Raw genomic sequence first — 19801 nt, 5'->3', positions numbered from 1 at the left:
ACAGCGTGTGGCCGACTCTTCCCACCCACCACATCACCTCCACTTTGTCGCACACGTCTGGCCACTGACATACAAAGACCTCCGCTCCTCCTCGCCCACCTTCATCTTCCTCTCTGTCCTCCCATCATGACCCCAGTTAAGGCCTGGCTCTCGACCCCGTACGACAGGGCTCACCCGCTGCCCTCCCACTCTGTAATTCACCATTTGCACTGGTAGCATTTTAGAACTCTTCAAAAACATCCATCTGTTCGCTCAACGCTGCCCTCAAACTTCACTTTGGCGAGATACAAACTTATCTAGAGTCCAACAAAACCAAGCCCTGGATACAAATAAAAATTAGTTGTTCCTCATGGTAAAACACCACCAATGGACCATTCTTATTTTTTACAGTGACATCTGTCATGACATTTATCCGTTTATAACTTTATAGCTTTATACATTAATGCTGCATGAGGTCTGCACTAAAAGTACATGGTTTTAAGCTCAAGTGCCCATTATATGGCATTTTCAATGGTTCACCAGTCTGTACGACTAGCAGCTCCACGCTGCATCATCAGGTTCCCAGACCTGAAAAGCAAAGACCTGAAAACTTTGTTGGGTCAAATTGGTGGTTGTGCATGTTTTGGAATTTAGTTTTTATTTTCCCTCTGTCCCCGGCCCTGCTTTTCCATTTACGTCTATATGATATAAAAATGAAGAATCCATCAGGTCAGCGAACATCACGTCTGCATTAAGTGAGTTTTATTGTAATTATGACGTACACTGCAGTAGATTATGGCTTGGGTTGCATTTTTCGATCCGAACCCGAGAGAGAATCACCCAAACTCGTGCGGTAATGTAAGGCCAGGGTTCACCGAGTTGGAACTGAGTGAATGAACTTCCATTATTATGTTGTTGTGTTTAATTTCTCTGTAAATCACAGAAGAGCCTGGAAAACATTTCTACAACCACCACTTCAACTCCCACCACCGGCTATAATAACAATAATCATTACAGTAATGTTCATATTAAGCCGCCTCGTGTGAATTTGCATGAGCATACCGCTCTCTTTTAGAATTTACATGAATCTCCTCCACATTCACATCCACAGCGGCCACATTATCCTGGCTCTCCTCGCTGCATGGCGCCTGTCACCCCGACACAGCTGAGTGGCATCGTCTCCTCCATGTCATGTCCTACTTCCTCGCTGTCACTCACGCTGCAGCTCTTATGCGGCACGACGGGCGGCTGTGGCTGCAGAGCAGGTCGTCCACTAACCAGGAGATTGGCTGTTCCATCCCAGTCTGCCCAGATCCACGTGCCAAAGTTTCCTTGGGCAAGACGCTGAACCCTAAATTGCCCCTGATGGCTCTGCCTGCTGTGTGTGAGTGACGTGTGCTCTCTCTCATCAAAACTAGGAAGCGCGGAAAATAAACAGACTATTCAAAGCTATGGCAGGATTCCTTTTTTTGTCATCCTTCTGGGAGGTTAATAATCGTTTGAATTCAATCAGGAAAGTAACGTATCTGACTGATTGTGTTTCAGGATGGAATGGGAAACCTCCATTTGAACCAGGACGGGATTCGCCTGGAGGGGATCTCCGAGTTCCTGCTGCCTCTCTACGTGAACGAGATCCAGTCAAGAAAGGTACGTTTCTCTTCTCACGCTCTTCCAGCTCCATGATCAATATCCCGTCGCACTAGCAGTGAATGATGAAGTAGAAACGACCAGGAGAGAGGCTCCCACAGTGGCAGAGCTCCCCGGAGCTGCAGACAAGCCGATATCAAGCCTTCACTTTTGAGGAAGTTGCAATCAATTCTTTAACGACAGGGCCAACATCCCTCTGCCTCCACGATTCTTTGAAGCTGTACCTTGTATTTGTGCCTGGAGAGAAGAGATTCAACTCTGTCCACACCTCCTCTGCTCGGCGTCCCTCCTAATTTCCTGTCACCCCACAACAGCGCACTATCGGGGCCTCCCATCGGCAGGAAATGGGCAATAGGCTTCCTCTCGGCTCCTCTCAGGCCACATACAACCCTGCAGGAGATTACAGACGATTACAGAGGGGAGACCAGAGGTCCAATCAAGCCCGCGCGATAAATTCCCCTCTTCCACTTCCTCCCCTTTCTCCTCTTTGATGTTTAGTTGATTAACCAACACAGCTCCAGCGCAAAGTCGATCCCAGCGTCCTTCTCCCACACGAATCGCAGAAGCTCAGTTGGATCATCCCCTTTCTCAGTGATTAGGCACGGTGCAGAAAGCAATTTCAGGCCCTGGAAGCTTGGACTCCATGTAAATTTGGTTTTGGAGCGAAGTTGATGGAGGAAGTGGCTCGATCGTGGGAACAATTTTCCACAGCAGATCGAGAAACAACTCGGAAACCGGCCGCTCTCGCGCTTTCATGTCGTGGTCGGAGCCAAACGTTGATTTTAATACAACCCTCGTGCACTTCAGCAGTAGCAGACACCTCAAGGCCGTAGCAGACACACGAGCCGAACACTGGACAAAGCCAATATCTCATCCCCCGGTGCAATACCACCTTGCTGACATTTTTACTGTCCTGTTTTACAGACAGGCAGTGCAGTGGCGCCCTTATCTACCGGCACCAGAGATATTTGCAGGACAAAGATCTCCGTGGGTCACTCGATATTTCTCACCTGAGGAAACATTTCAAGCACCGGGGGAGCGGGGATTATGGTTATCCAATGAGTTTACAGCACAGTGCCCAGTGCTGTTCCTCACTCCGATAGCCACCATCGATCAATAAGCCATTACCGCAAACAGCAGTGAACACTGTAATGCACCAGATATCCAAAAATTAAATATAGTATTTTTTTTCGGGAGTGATCAAAGTCCGAGCTGCCAGACGGCCAAGTAGCTGAACTCAAAGGAGCTTTCGTTTTTATTTCTCGCGGCTCAACCAGTGCTTTGAATCTTCATCAATGGCTGAAGCCGTAATCTGTGAATACCAAGTGGAAACAGCTCCTGCGGAGTTTTCTTTTTCTTTTTTTGTTCTGGCAGCAAATGACAAGCAGAGCAGCCCCTGGAATCAGTGCTTTCAGTAGCATGTTGTGGTGACTGTTCGTATGTGGTTCAAGCTGGAGCCAGAAAACACATCAAATGTATTCTGTTTGCATGTTGAGATTAAAAAGGACGTTTTTTCCAGTCAAGCCAAACTTGTATCTGAATGAGAATATCTGCTTTCCCGTGTATTTGTAATTTTCTGTCTCTGTGTGTAAAAACAACTGTAGTGTTACTGATGCATGTCGCCACACTTCAGTATTATCGGTTCAGTAACTTCCATATTTCATCCTTGTTTATCGCCGCCCTGTCAATTGCACCCAAAATAAAGGAGAAGAAAGCAGAGAGGCTGTTAATCATGAAGCCAAAGTGTGAGCTCAACATCTGTATGTTGGGATAATAAATATGCAAATTAATCCACATAAATATCTAAAAATATCTAGAAATGAAAACACAGAAAGTGATTAAATGGTACAGAGAGATCAGGATTTTAAACCTCCTGTACATACTGTTCCAGCACTAAACAGCCCAGAGACAAGGTGGTGACCAAAACGGAGTGATTTTTTGATCTATATAAGCTTTAGGTTTTGTTTATATTCCTATAGGATGCAGAGGTATATTTAAAAAATGCATTTTTAAATAATTCACGTAGTAATTTCATGACATCATTGTGACTTTTTCATCGTTTAATGATCAATACAAGCTTTATATCATCTCCGGCTATGTGCTGCAGCTTCTACTAAAACCAGAGCTGTCCGTCACAGCTGACAGGCAGATAGATGAAATCATCTGTATATTATTTGTTCACGCCCACGGGGCTGGAACTATAGTCATTTCTATCCATCCATCCCTCCCTCCTCATTTCAGCTCCTACAGAAAGCTCAGCAACGCAACAATTGAGTTTTTATTCCAAAAAGAAGCTCCATTCGAGAAGCATGAAAGAGATTCCTCGGGACGAACTTAATGTTAAATGTTAACACATACAAATTTCAAGCCCATTATTGCCACACAACAGCTCCCATTACACGTGTGAAAGCCGAAGCGCATCTATAATTTGCAGGAATCAGTTTGACACCGGAAATTTCACCCATGTGAAATAAAAAAGCCACAGAGCGACTGTAATTTTAGGCTTTTTTCACTGAGTCACACTCAGAAACTTCAGCTTCCAACGAAACATGGCATCCATAATTGTTGGAGTTTTGTGAATTGAAGTGTTGAAGAAACCCTTTCACTTTCAAACACTTGACATTTTTTCAATTTGAGGTTTCTGTCCAACTTGATGTGTTCAGTTTTCAAGTTTTGTTTTTATTGACCAAAAAAAGTTGTATCACAGTAGTTTTGAATCTTTTTGAATGGAGAATACGTGCAAGTCCCTGTTTGTTTATGCGCAAAAGTCATATTTCATCTCACTGATCGGATGCATTGTTGAGATTCCTATTAGATATCCTGCAAAAGACGACAAGCTCTGGGTTTCTGGACTTGTTTTTTACTTTAGAGTTAATCTTAAGGACACCAGAGGTCAAAACATGGATCCGATGAGCAGCGGGGACATTTTTCACAGAGTGGTCAGTCCCTTCAGAGCGCTGCTGTAAATCCATGTATTCCAGTGGATTTAAATTACGGCCTGTTGAGATGTGAGAGTTTTTATTTATGTTCAGAACAACAGGAGCTTGTTTCGCTCATTGGTTGCTGCTGTCGGCTTGAACGTGTGCAGGGGAAAAGAAAGGAAAATAGCTGCTCGAGTGGTTATTCCACATGCAGAAGTGGCCTTTGATTTATAAATGGGGATGCATTAACAGTAAGTGGACGAGGGTCGTACAGTGCATGATTTCTAAAGACGTATTGGTTATTTTATTTAACTTGCTGATATGTCATCAAAAAAGTGCACATCAGTGGCTTTGTATTTTGTAATTTATAAAAAGGGGTCTAGTGCTTTAATCATGAGGTTGTGGTAGTTAGTTCTGATGGTATAATGCACATGAATTACAAGAGATCCTTTTATTTAATTTCACGTCGCCTTGTAAAGACCGGCTCAGGGTAACAGATTTTTGTTTCAGATTAGAAATAAATTTATGCAGCAAACTCTGGCTCATTTACAATATTTTTTCTTTTGACAAACGAGCACCTTTCTTGATCAAATTAGTAAACAAGAACTCTTCATATGACACTTTGAGCATTTGGGTTATTCCGTTTCAAATCATCACACTTTTGTTTCGCACTTTCACCGATTTTAATAAAAAAGTTTCATTCTGGTTTTGTCACATGAGAAACCTAGAGAACCAAAACTGGATGTTTCTGTTCTCATATCGTTAAAAAGCTCATTTCCAGCTCCATATTTAAGAGTGAGTGTCTGAAGGAGCCCACGTGAGAACGCACGGGGGGGCGGGGTCCCTCCTGGTGCCCTACCCTTAGATTCACTGACGGAGATGTTAAAAGAGCTTTTGATGGTATCAATCCTCCAGGGATTATGTCTGAAATTGGCTTTACAGTCCCGCGAGGATCATGGAGGCTTCTTTTTAAAAATGATTTCAAACAGTTTTATTTACTGATGGCCATCGGGACGTGAAGACCATTTAAACTGATAAGATCAAAAGTGTTTCAGGAACATCAACTCTACCTTTAAAGTTGAATGGCAACGACAACAAAAAAAAACTTGATTTTAAAAACATGTGATGTTATTTGGCTCAAAAGTGTGATTTGCATTCTGTCTTGTGTTTCAAACAAACCCACGAATAAACACCTGATAAAATCAACATCACTACATTTGATTGTCCCTGTTGTGTTACCGTCTGCGTCAGTCTGACAACAGTGTGGTGTGAGGCAGCACGGTGCCCAGATACAGTTCATCAAATCTCTGCCGTTCAGACTGTTGGCTCACGTTAACGTCTCCTGGGACCCTGACTGAGCTATAAATAGCATCAGATGCAGGTGTATTTTTACTGGAGAGTGAAACTTCTCCCTCACTACTTCTCACTGTACAAGGCGAGAGAGTAATGAGGATAAGGAGCGAAGCCGTCCACTTGGTTAATTCTCTCAAATTATAACTTCTTTGGAGCAAACTGTAGCAGCCTCTTTAATCTGAATTTTACACAAAGCAATTTCATTTGGCCACAGTGTTAGGACACGGAAAAAACAAGGGGCCTTTTAATATGAAAAATATTAAATATGCATGCAAACATTTTCCTCTAACGGCCTGTTCCCTGCTTGCAAAGACTCTGCCTGCGAGGTTTGATATTTGAAAGAGGAAATTAAGACATAATCAGAGTACCGCTCATACTTTTTTTCATTATATTTTTCTTGTGCAGCTCAGAATCCAAATTAGCTTCTGGCACAACAGCTAAATATAATTAAAATTGAAATATATTTATGCAAATATTTGGGTTGGGATTACAGTTAATCCCGGAGCAATGTTCTTGATCTGCGCTTTAAATGTCTCTTTGGGGTTTTGTGAAAACACAGCCGCAGAGACACGGGAGGTTTCTTTGTTTTTTCCAACCGTTTCATCGGAGCCGTGCGTCGTGCTCCTACTTTGAGCCGTGATGTTAGTCATTGTATGCAGGGCTGCATCCTTTGCCTTACAAGCAGCCGCGGTAATTTCTCAGTCTGATGGGGCCCAGTGCACGTACAACAACAAGCTCCACTTATGTGCCTTCACTCGGGTCCGCGCTTGACCTTCCTGAACGGGCGCAGTGACTAAAAAGCCTTTTATGTAACCCCACAGAAGTGTGGAGGAGAGCTGGCCTCTGTTACAGCCCCTCGGGTAACAGTTTAAGACCTATAAACTCTGTAAAGGGATACTTCAACTCGAGAACTTGCATTTCTTCATGATGCCCTGCCTGCTGTAGCACGTCTGAGTTCATGATGCGCATTTATATTGAGGGAGGAGCAAGCAGGGAATGAAAATGCAACAAACGACCTCTGCAAAGTTACACACCGCACAAACTTGAGATGATCTGCTGCGACAACGTGATGCTACAGTCATTCAAGCCCATTAGACTCCATCACAGCAAAATTAGATCAATGTGAAACTACTTATGTTACAAAATAACAAATGTATCACAAAATGGATTAATCTAAATAAAGTAAGAATAAACAGGTTTTCTCGTGGAGGCTTTGGGGTAAAGAGCAGCTTCAGCAACAAATGTAAACTGTCCTGACAGTGCTGACCTTTCTGGAAAATCAAACTGGAGAGTCCAAAATGGAGGACGCCATCTCCACAACACAGTTGCCGCTCAGTTGACAGTTAGCCATCAGACACAAGTACGTGGTACGAGCAGTAACCTTTAAATTAACTGTTAAATGCAGCACGAATCAATACTTTTACATCAAGAATAAGTCAGAGGACCAAGCATCACACACCAGGCAGCAACTAGCTTGTGAACTTAAGGTACCATTATTTAACTAAAGAGACATTTCCCAAGAGATGGTGGAGACCCAAACAAAGCAAAAAGGAGGGTTAGCACTAGTCCCTAGAGGACAAATTTAACAGACCAAGTGGTAGTGTCGAAAAGTTTTATTTACAAGTTATGGTGAAATGAACAATATATAACACAACAAATGGTACACAGGTGTGTGAAAGGTACAGAAAGAAAAACTACAAACAAGATGGCAGAATCAAAATGGCGGCTGGCACTGTTTGGCTGCTGTGTTTCTTAGTTAAGACCAGTTGGTGTCAGATGTTAAAAAGACATTAGCAACATACAATAACCATCACTCAATGCACAAGGAAGGTGGAACCTACTAACATGAACTTATCCAGACTTCAATCAAGTTTAATAAATACCAACCAAAGTCAATAAAAGACACTGACAAAGTTAAACTGTGCTTGGCTGCACTCTACGAGGTTGCATTACCAATTCCATAGAGGAAGAAGAAGATGCTTTGTAAAGTTCTTCGTTTTAAGTCCAGTAAGCCAACTTTGCTTTGTGGCTCCTGTCGCCCGCAAAATCATCCGGCAAGACTTTGTGTCATAGCCGCCGGTGGTAACTTCAAACTTGTTCACTTGTGGTTCACCCGCAGGCGGAGCAGAGTTGTGGCAGAGCGCTCTGAGCAGGCCTGCAGGGAGGTCAGCCGCTCCGCTAGTGAAGAGCAGAAAGAGTCGAGTGTGTCTCCATCACCAGGAGAATCAGAGGCTCAGGACAGAGAGAGCGGGGTTGTTATTGTTGGCTACCAACTATCTCGTGGTCGGGTACAAGGGCCGAGCTCCCAACCTAGGCTGCGTTCAGCGCCGACCAAACTAAGCTAAACATTAATATGTAAACAGTTATGATACACAAGCATTTTTGGAAGTCTCAAAAGTAGATGACCTGGTTATGTGTGTTTTTCCTTTAAAATAGGCTCGATGTTACAGTCTTTGTCGTCTGGAATAGCAGAAAACATCAAAACTTACTTTAAAAAGAGAATGCGGGAAACTTAAAACACGAAAAAACATAAATTTATGGAAATCAAGACATATAAAAAACCATATACAATTATAAGCTCATTGTATAATAAATTACTCACGACAAACATGTCTCCTTACATCTTCACGTAAATGGATTCTTTGCTTCACCATCTCTTAAGTTTTTTAAAGAATTAAAGACAACTGAGGTGAAGGAGCTGCAGAGTTTAAGCCTTGTTTGCATGCACACAGTCACACACACACACACACACACACACACACACACACACACACACACACACACACGTGCCATCATTCAAATGCCAAACAGTCATTAACTTGCAAAACTGGAGAGAGCAGCAGCGCAGGTCTGGAGTTATAATGTCTGCAGTGAAGAATATGAAACACGTACACCTGCTGTCACTGATGGAAAACACACGTTCTCCCCCGACACCGACTCTCATCAAACCCTTCCCACACTGCATCACTCATCTTCGGATAATTCAGTTTTAATTTAAATTTAAATGTGGTGTAATTTAGAGGTTCATACCACGTGGGAAGCTTTTTACAGCTCACAACAACCTGTTGTGCATTGACACAGGTCGATATTGGAGACATAAGACACATTGATTCTGGTTTCATACAATGTATTGAGATATAAAGCGGATTGATATGATAAATTTATACTCACCCAAATCAAGCTCTGTGAATGGATCAGCGTTCCTGTAGAGAAGTGCTGTAGCAAAAAGAAACAAGCAGTCAGATGCTGATGATGGAATCTTTATACAGGAATTAACATTGATTTTATGTGAAAGATGGACGACATGTCGGCAGTAAAAACCGTTATGGACTGTAGCACGAGCAAGTGGGGCTGCAACAGCGTGAGCGACCACGCAGCAAATAGCGCTGCACAAACCAAGTTATTACGAGAAGAGTATCATAAATTTGGGTTCATTATGAAACTGTGTTCGGACAAAAAAGAATGGGTCGCCACAGTCGATAATTTATGGGAAACACTGGTATTGTGCATCATTTTTTCATTTTTGGAAAGTGGGCGGAAGTGTTGTCCATCTCTATAGACTATTACAGCTCATAGATCACATTTAATAGAGAAGCTGCCTGGAGACTGTGACATTACGGCTGCGAAACCTATACTTCTACCTTAAAAATACATATTACACTTGTATGATGATGAGAAAAAGAAAACACTGTCACTACTTTATTTGACTGAGCTTCCTGCTAAAGGAGACAGAATTACAGTTAAGATTTAAGTCTCTCACATTACATATTTAATCGTTCTCTCTCTTTCTTCTTCTCCCCCCCCCCCCCCCCCCCCCAAGGAAAGCTTGTTGGCCTTTCGATCAGAGAAGAACGTGACGCTGAACGCCAGAGACGAGCGCGGCCAGCTGACCGGCCAGCTCACTGTGGGTGAGTCCACTGTATAAACCAAACAGGAAATCACCGATCGCCTGGACCCGGTTCAAACTCTGGAGCAGAGCAGTTCTGTGACTCCCTGTCATTTGGGACACAGGTTTATTTACTTGCTCCCTTATTTTTAATTTAAAAATGTTACATTAATCCAGTCCTGGCTGTAAATGACCCGATCAATCCTATTTATTACCAACTTGAATCAACTGTAGCACAACCATTTAAATTCTCTGTAATCCTCTCTGTGCTGGTAAAATACGCTGTGTAGACTTTTACACTAACCTTTGATACACTTATTGAAAGGGCAATGGATTCTTCTTATTATCGTTAGGTTTAAACATCAGTCAGACCGAATTACCGCAGTCGTTTGCATGATTAATGACCACTGGAGAGCAGATGACCTGCTTATTAACAGGAACAGCCATCGATCTGAGCCAACATAAGTTGAGGGTTGACGCTGATTTGACGAGACTGATGATGTGACACGTCTCGGTCACGCTTCGGCCTTCCTCCAAAAATGAGCAGCGCCCGCTTCTGAAGCAAGTGCATTTTATCTGGAATGAGATGAAACTCGGTCGAGAATAATTAACTTGCCGAGCCGTCACAGCCTGTGGATTAATGGTCGAGGGAGGAGGAGAGGGGGAAGTTTAAAGTTACTGCATGCACATCTGGAAAAACACAGAGAAAAAGTCATGTGAGCAAGAATTAATATTCCTCCGCAGTAGAAGAGCTTACTGATTTGTCTCCATTTGGAGTAAAAGCATGGCTGATCCAGCTTTGTTGGGCACTTCTCCTTTGCAGAGCAAACACTTAAAAGTTTTTCACAGCGCTAATAGTCTTACTTTCCCAGACTGAGTTTCCTGAGGCCGATGTTTCTCTTTAAACAGCGTCATTTACAACTATTAACGTTAGAATTTACAGATTAATCAAACTTTGTAGGTGTAGATCTGTACTCTAATGCTGATGAATTATAAAAACTAAAAAGTTAGTTAAGTCTGGGAAACATTCGTGGAATATTGAACATTTTGTCATGGCAAAAATATAATATTATAATAACATAAATATATATATCCTTGAGGAGCAGAGTTTGTAGGAGTTTGAATCGATGCCAAAACTTCAGTCTGTTAACATCTCTCTGCAGGACCTGAGGCTGTGGAGGCCCAGTGTCAGAGGCTGGAGGTGCGAAGTCGAGATGGAGGAAGACTCCTGTTCACTGCAGATGAAGAGGAGGTCACCATGACAACAGAAAAGTTCACCGTCACAGGTAAATGTGCCTCAACTTATCCTCTTGTGAAACAGATGTATAAACTGATTTTAAAGGCAAAGACTGACATTTTGAAGATGTTTCTTACCTAAATTTCGTGATTTCTAAAAGTACGTTTTATCGTCAGGTTCCGAAGGCGCTGTGTTTGGACATTCAGTAGAAACTCCTCTGATCCAGGCGAAGGCATCCGAAGACCTGAGGTAAGTCCACGAGATTCATCAGAGCTTGATGTCACGTCTTCATATCCTGTTCAATTAAAAAACGGAGGTCTTTAAATAATGATGACAGATGGAGGAACCATTATTCAGCAGCATGATTCTTCTCGAGCAGCCTCTCGTAGAGCTGGAGCAGCCACTGGATGCCTCGTTATCACACAAATTCAAAAACAAGATTTCACCATTATATTAATTTCACGGCCCAGGGGCGAGCTAATTTGTTGGTTATTCTCTATAGCGGCGGGGAATTGATTAAAGTGTGGAGAGAGAGCGTGGAGACGCTGGCTGGCGCTTATTAGACTCGTACACTGCTGTGCATGTGATCCTCGGGCACGTGCACGCCCCCCCCCCCCCCTCGAGGCTGCGAGCGCGCCCGTCGCTCCATTAACGAGCTATAACGAGTGCGGTTTGTTGTCCACCTGACTGGTCCTGGGGGGAGGGGCCGGGATCAAAGTTGGCAGAAAAAGCAGTGTTCTGGCAGCTAATTCCTCCAGAGTGAGAGGAATACTGATGAGGTTCACTTTAAAAACACACACACACACTCACACACATACACACACACTCACACACTCACAGCTCGGTGGTCACCATCTGCTATGTGTTCAAAATCTTAATGAGGAGCAGCCCAACAGTTGAGAAAAGGAAAACAGCAACTTGACTTTTACTCAGGACGGAATTCAGATTTTCTTCCGTTCAAATAAAACAGATATTTCACTTGAATTTCATTCAAATATTGTCAACGTGAAGAGGAATCCAGACATCACACATGGGCTGAAAGGGAAAAACATAGATGGGTAAATAACTCAGGAAAGAAAAAACACTGAAGAAACACTCAAGTGACAACAGACACAGGTGAAACTAATGATAGGCAACGCAGGAACAGGAAGTGATGTGCTCTGAAACACAGGTGACTACATAATAAACAGGAAGTTGATATGTCAACGTACAAATAACTGAGACATTAATAATAATAATAATAATAATTATAAAGAAAACTAATGCAAGGGAAATAAGGCCAAAGGCAAAAATATGACAGTGGGTCGAAGAAAAGATTCCATATCCTTTAATATCAATATAAAAAATCCATATTGGTCTCATTGAAATGATTATCTTCAATATTTAAATGTGTTTTCATTATTCCCCCCCGCTCTCTTTGACTATGGCAGGTTTTAAGTTCAGTCTGAGTAGAACCAGTGATGACTCACTCCTCCTGCACTGCTTCTTTTTCATCACACACGCCCACGCAATAAATTATTCGTCTGTTGATTAATCGCTCGTGTGTAAATCTTATTTATAACGTGATATGATGACATCACAACGTATAATTGTCGCACCACATTCAGAAAAATGTACTCGCTGAAATAAAAATTATCCGACACGCACACACCCATTTTTTTTATCATAAATAGTGTATGAACTCTTTAATGGGATTTTCTTTCCCATGTTTTTAAAACAGTGCAGCTTCTTCTAAGTCCAACATTCATGTTAAAAGTAGCTTATGCATTTCAGGTTTATTTTGTATTGTTTGTTTGTGTGACTGGGACTTTTCATCTATATTCATGAGTTTCTCTCTCTCTCTCTCTCTCTTCACAACATCACTGTCTTTGTTTGTCATTTCTCTTTTAAAACAGCGGTGATCAGGGAGAGAAGAGCAGAGACAGAATCAGAGAAACTCACCTGAGATCTCGTCCTCTGAGAAACACCTGTTCTCTCTCTCTCTCCCCCCCGATGACTTTGTGTGTGTGTACGCTCACACTCAACTTTGTCTTCATTTATCATCGTCACGGTGCTTCTGAATTATTGAATCTCCCCTGCGAATAATAATAAGTCCATTGGCATTCATTTGCATATTTAGTGTAAAGGAATGCCAGTATATTTCAAAGTTTCAAATGTTTTTTTCGACCCCCCCAGTTTACCGTATTTATCATCTCTGTGACCAAACAACTAGAAAAGAAGTTTGATGACATGTGAGAAACTGCCCCTGAGCTGAGGCCTTGATGCTGAGCTGTGATGAAGAGGAGAAGCTCTGCACCTTCACCTCGTCATCACCTCTGTGGTTTTCGCTCTCAAAGCTTCCCGTGGAGTCTGAGGACGGAAACGGAATCGCAGAAAATCTGGGACTGGAGATGAAAATACTTATGTTAATTACATAATCAGATCATTCTGCAGCTAATTTGAGACGACTGTGCTCCGATTCCTGACGGGCGGAGCAAAGCCGGGGGATGAATGCTGTGACACTGCTGTCGTGCTGTTTGTTCCCTTTCACAGGAACACGTGTCTGTTCTATTAGGGATCAACGCACCAAATAGTCTGCAGGTCTCATCTGTGTCAAGAACAGACTGTTTGACACGTTTTGAGAATCTGCAGTGAGACGAGTCTGACGTTTAAAATCAAAAGCAAAGCAGACAGGATGTGAAGCCTCTTTTGGTTTCTGGCATCTTCAGACCCAGCATCTGAAAAAGGCTGGAAAATAAACGTTTTCCCAGCTTTGCATTTTATTTTCTCTGCAACTTCTCCGGGACTTAGGCTCGGCTGCTCTTCAGCTTCGAGGTGTGTTTGCAGAGTTGGTCGAGCGAGCAGCTTTTCAGCTGCAGCACGTGTCCGGGGCAGAGTGACAGGTTCATTAAGGAGATAAAGGCGGAGGAGAGCAACTCCTCTCGGTTCCACTTAGCTCCGCTCAGACTTTGTTCTACCAGCACTTTGTTAAGATTAAGATGTAGTGCAGCAGGAGTGTGTGTTTTTTTTTCTAGTTATGACTGCAGTGGAGGAATGTGATGTTTCTTTGTTGTTGTATCGATTGAGAGAAAAGTTTGGACAGCAGAATATATCACATTGTTATACAGATAAGAGCTAATATGGACTTTTGAGGTCAATTCCAATACTGATATAACGGGGGGAAACATTTCAGATATTGATCTAGGGTTAGGCAGATCTATGTATACAGAAACAAATGATCGCAAAGATGCTGTTATCAAACCCTTATGACAATATGTAGAGCTTTGATATTGCACATTGAAATATCGGGCTCTAATACAGATGATTAAGATTAAGATATTAGATTAAGATAAATTTATTTGTCCCAAACACATGCACAGACATGCACAAGCACACTCATGCAAGGAGGGAAATTTAACCTCTGCTTTTAACCCATCTGGTGCAGGACACACACAGCAGTGGGCAGCCATGTTCGGCGCCCGGGGAGCAGATGTTGGGGGAGTAAGGTGCCTTGCTCAGGGGCACTAGACAGGGTAGGGAGAATCCTCTTGGATTTTTGGACAGATCAATCCAGGTTCGTCTTTTTGTTGTTTCTCCGTGGAGTCGAACCAGAGACGAACCAGAGACCTTTTCTGCCCATAGTCCAAGTTTCTGCCACTAGTCCACCGTGTGATTTATTTTAGTAGTTTTTCATCTCTCTAGTCGAGTATTAAGGAAGGAGGACGTTGCACCTTGTACAGATTATTCAGCCCCATGTGGTTAACTATGATAAGTGAATATGGGCTGAACAAACAAAACGTCTCAGACTCCAACTCGACACTCAGTCAATCGCAGGGGAATCGACCAGTGAGATCATCGCCTCGATCTGTTCTTCCAATTTCCGAACCGAGACTTTGAGAGCTTCTCCTTCCCTGAAGGCGATTTAGTGATTAGCAAGAAAGAAATAATTTAACCTCTCATGCTATCAAACTGTTAAATGCCCATGATGAGTCAGCAGAGGACGTGTCTCGCATAGTAAACTGCTGAGGGTGATGGAAATGTGGACGTTTTCTGTGTGTATTTCAATAGGTTGCCTGTATCTTCTCTTTAGGTTTATATGAGTTATGGGATGCTTTGTTTCCCCTCTTTGCAAGATGAACTTAAAGTTGAGGTCTGCAGGCATTCGATGCTGGTTCTGCTGATCTGAGACTGTGCAGATCAGAAAGGTAAATGTCGGGAACATTCAGGTGAGGGGTCGCGTCTGGAGGCAGGACATGACTTATAAATCCTGCTGCGTTTTTATTTACGCCACATCTTCACCACTGTCGGCCTCTATCGCCAAAAGCGCGCAAATCCCGTCGTCCCGAGTCGACATCTTCGTCCGCGTCTTCGTCGTATATTTATATTCTTCCAGCTTCGCGTCCCACAGCTACACTCTGTTGTTGTGACCGAGAGCTGAGATAGTAAATTGGGGTGCTTGCACAAGAGATAAGTGTGTTTTGTTCCGATCTTCCCCCGTGATACGCCTCATGGCAACCTGTCCAGGGTGTGTGGATAATGGATGGACGGTGGTTTAGAGCTCTCAGCATCCAGCTCTTTCGTGTTCCGTGGCCGTGTCTGGTAGTTTTGTAAAGTTTTAAAGTTTCACCTTTATGAAGCCCCCCTATTCGCTCTATTCTAATAAATCTCATCCACTCAGACATCAGCTCCGGCCATCAGCACATTTGGTCCAGCGCAGCTCATTCCTCCGTGCCTCTGTGATACTGTGACCTTTCTGCTCATGTAAATGTCATCCGAGAAAAGCTGGTCAGATTTGCCAGGGAAGGGGAGGAGGGGTTGGGAGCCTGTAGTAAACAGCCTTTATGACTGCAAATACCACACAGGTTATCTGTAGCACGGCTTTTCCTGGACGGAGCCAGAAGCCCCTGAAATACTCTGAGTGCAAGAAGCTTCTCTGCACTGGGGAGGACGGAGCTTGATCTGAATGTTTCTGGACATGGTGACATTTTAAAACAACTAAATTAGCTCCACTCATTAACACTAGAATCTAAATTGTATGCAAATTAATGGAGATTACATTATGAGCACGACAATTTTCACTGTAGATTCCTTTCGTTTCTTCCCAGCAATGCAACACTTGGTTAAAAAAACATAATATTGCATTTAAACTAATTGATACAGAAGGAAAAGAGGAAATTTATCGCAAAAATAAGAAATATGAATTTAAGAATGTGACAAAATCCGGAACCTTGTAGGTCAATCCGATATAATCTATAAGGTAACCATTATTTTCATACAACTGTGCAATTAAAAATCAATTCAAGCAAACACACACATGCTCCTGATATCGAGTACGAGTTCATTCATTACATTGAAAACAGTTATCAGGAATATTGGGAATAAAATGGTGTCAATTAACATTTAATATCAAATCCTGAGCTGCCACTGAGGGGTTTTTAAATGACATCTCATTAGTAGTAAAGGTTACTGGTTTTATCAATCAGCAGTGAGGTGTATAATGGGACTTCACACTGGTGTTATAGATAAAGCCTGACAAACAAGACCGTAAACCTTCTCCACATGAAACTGGAAACAGTCTGAGTTGGTTATAAAAACCCAGAGCACTATTCTTTTAATGCTTTTATTTTTGGACTGTGTCTGAAACAAGCACTCTGGGAAATTGAGTCCTTTGTCTTCTGGCGGATTCACCAGACTGCTCAGTGACCTTGTCGGGACAAGTCGATCCAGAGTCCAGGTCCTGATGAGGAAAAACCTCAGGTCCTGGCTGATGTGAGGGGAAGGCTGTGGGTGAATGTGTGATTAGAAGACAATGCAGTGTCCCCAGAAGGACGTCAAACATCGCCTTTAACTAACTTCTCATCACTCTGTGTTTTAATTTGCTCTGTTAATGACTCGTCAATCCGAGTCACAGCTAATCAGTGGGTGCTTGAGAAATAATTATTGCAATAATTGAAACGCACGAAGCCGAGGAGCAGAGGTTTCTCACTAACGAGCACAGATTCAGTGGAAAGAAATATCGGGTCGTGTCACTTCGGGAGAGTTCACTCAGTTCACGATGCGATAAATAATCAGAAATCAAAACCTGCTGATGCCACAAACGTCATGGCAACAACATTCATAGTACCACTTCCTCCTTGACAGCGCTGATGAAGTTATAAGCAAAGAAAAATAAGCATAAATTCCGTATCTTAATATTTTAGCAGCTTTCAAGGAGAAAATAGTAAAAAATAACGACTTGAGGTGCCTTCCACTGACTTCGGCACAAACAGTTCCAGGTCAAATGCACATTTCACAGATCCTCTCCAAACTGTATCCACTGAAAGCTGATTTAAAGTCAAAGAGGCTTTTCAAACACAGATGAAATTCATTTGCTTTTATCTTTGTCCTTTTATTCCCCCTCTCCCCTTATTCCACTGGCTCGTAATCCGTAATGTGTGTCACTTTCAGTGGGGTGCGGAGATTTGAGCGATTTCTAGACGTCTCCTTAAAGTCTCCCATTTAAAATTCATTGAAAAACAGATTTGGGGGAAGATGGGAATGGTGGTGGCGGCGGTGGGGGGGGCTGAAGAAAATCAATTTGAAACGGTTATGAGTTATGAAAACAAATTCCACATTGATTGGCTCCCACACTTATCTTTCCCCGTGTAAACAAATGGTCCATGGGAAGAAAATGCAAATTGCATTAGCCTCAGTGCCGCTGAAGGTCAAAATCAGCTGATACAATTACGGGCTGTTTAGAAGCCGCGCTGGATTAGCATAATGAGAGGAGCTGCTCCAACATGAAAAAGCACCGTTGATATTCCACAGGTGAAGAAATCATTGGCGTAACCGGCGCCTAATATACATTTATGCATCAGGAGCCAAACAGAAATAATAGAAAGCTGCTTTGTCTTTCAAATATGTGACATTTGTCTCGAGCCGCCTGAAACCCGTGATTATACAAGGACAGTGGTTGGAAGTAACGAAGTAGAAATACTTTGTTACTGTACTTAAGTAGATTTTTCACATATCTGTACTTTACTTGAGTATTTATTTTCCTGACGACTTTTTACTTTTACTTGTTACATTTGAACAAAAATGTGTACTTTCTACTTACATACACTTACATTCTCAAACTGGCTCGTTACTTGAGCAGCGGAGGTTGGCGCACCTCTCTCTCTCTCTCTCTCTCTCTCTCTCTCTCTCTCTCTCTCTCTCTCTCTCTCTCTCTCTCTCTCTCTCTCTCATCTAGGGTTCAAAATTTGTAAAATTATACATTACATACATTATATTCATATTGTTGTTATAATTTTTCAGTCAGTTGAGATAAATCTTGAGGAGAAACTATTTGGATTGTTTTGTGTCTGTATAGGCCTACTATAAAAAGCACTTTGCATTTATAATTTTCGTACTTGTACTTTTACTTTTGATACTTAAGTACATTTATTTTGAGCTACTTTAAGACTTTTACTCAAGCCATTTTCCGAAGGTTCCGACGGTTGAGTTTCACTTTTACCGAAGTCACTTTCAGGTAAGATATCTGTACTTTTACTCAAGTATGGCTTTCAAGTACTTTATACACCACTGCACAAGGACGCTCATGAACTGTGAGCTGAACGATCAATTCACCTTCGGACGCAACTTGTTTCCTCGGCTATTAAATCACACGGATAGTTTTATCAATGCAAACGTCCCGGAAGAATAAACAGAGTAAATTGATGGGTTCTCGCACGAAATCTCTCAGACATCCTCTTTCTCTTTCTCTACTCGTCAGATTGGAGTCTCCAACGCGGACTCTGACCATGGAGGCTCCCAGGGGGGTCGAGGCGAGCGCCGCCCAGGGGCCGCTGAAGGTCAGCAGCCGAAAGGATCTGCTCCTGGAGTCAACAGAGGGCGAGGTGAGGAGGAAAGCAAAATACACCCGGAGCTTGAAATTCTCTTTTCGTCCCCTTGCTGATATTTATCCACCGGAATTTTCTTATTTATTTATCTGACATTGTTTATTACTTTTTAGTTTATGTCCACAAGGTTTGTGGTGTAAGAATAGAGAAAGACTCACATCTAGTCAAACCTAACACAGCGTAATATAACAGACCTCGAATACATCCTCCCTCCATGAAGGTCATTGGAACATTTTTAGAGACGCGTTGGTTCAGGTTAATGATCATTGTAGCTTACGGTACCGTGGCCAAGACATCTCACACAAGCACGTTTACGGAAAACAAGAATGCAAAAGCCACAACATGAAGCTAAAGGTAACAACATGAATGCAAACGTCACAAAGCGAAGGCACAGACTGTAAATAAAGATGGACGACGATTCTCCACTTTGCAACAATGAAGACAAAACCTCCCGCTTACGCGTGCCGCCATCTTGTGCTTTCGATGTGGAGAACATGCAGACCAGCAGCAGCATGGCTTAGAAAATTAACAACTTTGTTGACTTAATAAAAAATATTTGACAGCAAGATGGAGGTTTCACTGTATTTCACTACACTGTCACATTGTATTCACTGATTGCTCCGCAGTCATTTATCAGCCTGAGTTGGAATTAAATCCCCTCAGGTCGTCTCCACTGACATTATTTAAATGACCTCCGGGCTCATCTCTGGTGTTTTTCCTCTTCCAGATTCTTTTAGACGCCAGCACCGTGCAGCTGGGCAGCCTCCCGCTCGGCGTCTACACGGCGTCTCCCAGTCAGGCGGCCCACGAGCAGGCCGTGTTCGAGGTGTGCGTCTGCCCCAGCGGCAAGATCTACCTCTCTCCCGCCGAGAGCAGCTCCACCTGCCAGGCCATGAGCAGCATCTGCCTCTGGAGCTGA

General features: G+C 42.7%; 1 protein-coding gene across 3 annotated transcripts in view; it reads left to right on the top strand.

Annotated features, from left to right (window-relative positions):
• The window catches only part of LOC132996018 (zeta-sarcoglycan-like), a 29399-nt gene extending 9598 nt beyond the window's left edge, over positions 1–19801 (top strand). Inside the window, exons 3-8 of one of the 3 annotated variants that reach the window (XM_061066311.1) lie at positions 1525–1626; positions 9721–9808; positions 10950–11072; positions 11200–11272; positions 18756–18879; positions 19610–19801. In XM_061066311.1, the coding sequence (XP_060922294.1) occupies positions 1525–1626; positions 9721–9808; positions 10950–11072; positions 11200–11272; positions 18756–18879; positions 19610–19801 (702 nt within the window). The remainder of the gene's footprint in view (positions 1–1524; positions 1627–9720; positions 9809–10949; positions 11073–11199; positions 11273–18755; positions 18880–19609) is intronic. The other 2 variants (XM_061066312.1, XM_061066313.1) reach the window with 2 other exon arrangements.

The sequence above is a fragment of the Limanda limanda genome, chromosome 22 (assembly GCF_963576545.1).
Source record: "Limanda limanda chromosome 22, fLimLim1.1, whole genome shotgun sequence".
Classification (NCBI taxonomy): domain Eukaryota; kingdom Metazoa; phylum Chordata; class Actinopteri; order Pleuronectiformes; family Pleuronectidae; genus Limanda; species Limanda limanda.
The sequence above is the reverse complement of the archived record's forward strand: the minus strand, read 5'-3'. Positions and strand labels throughout refer to the sequence as shown.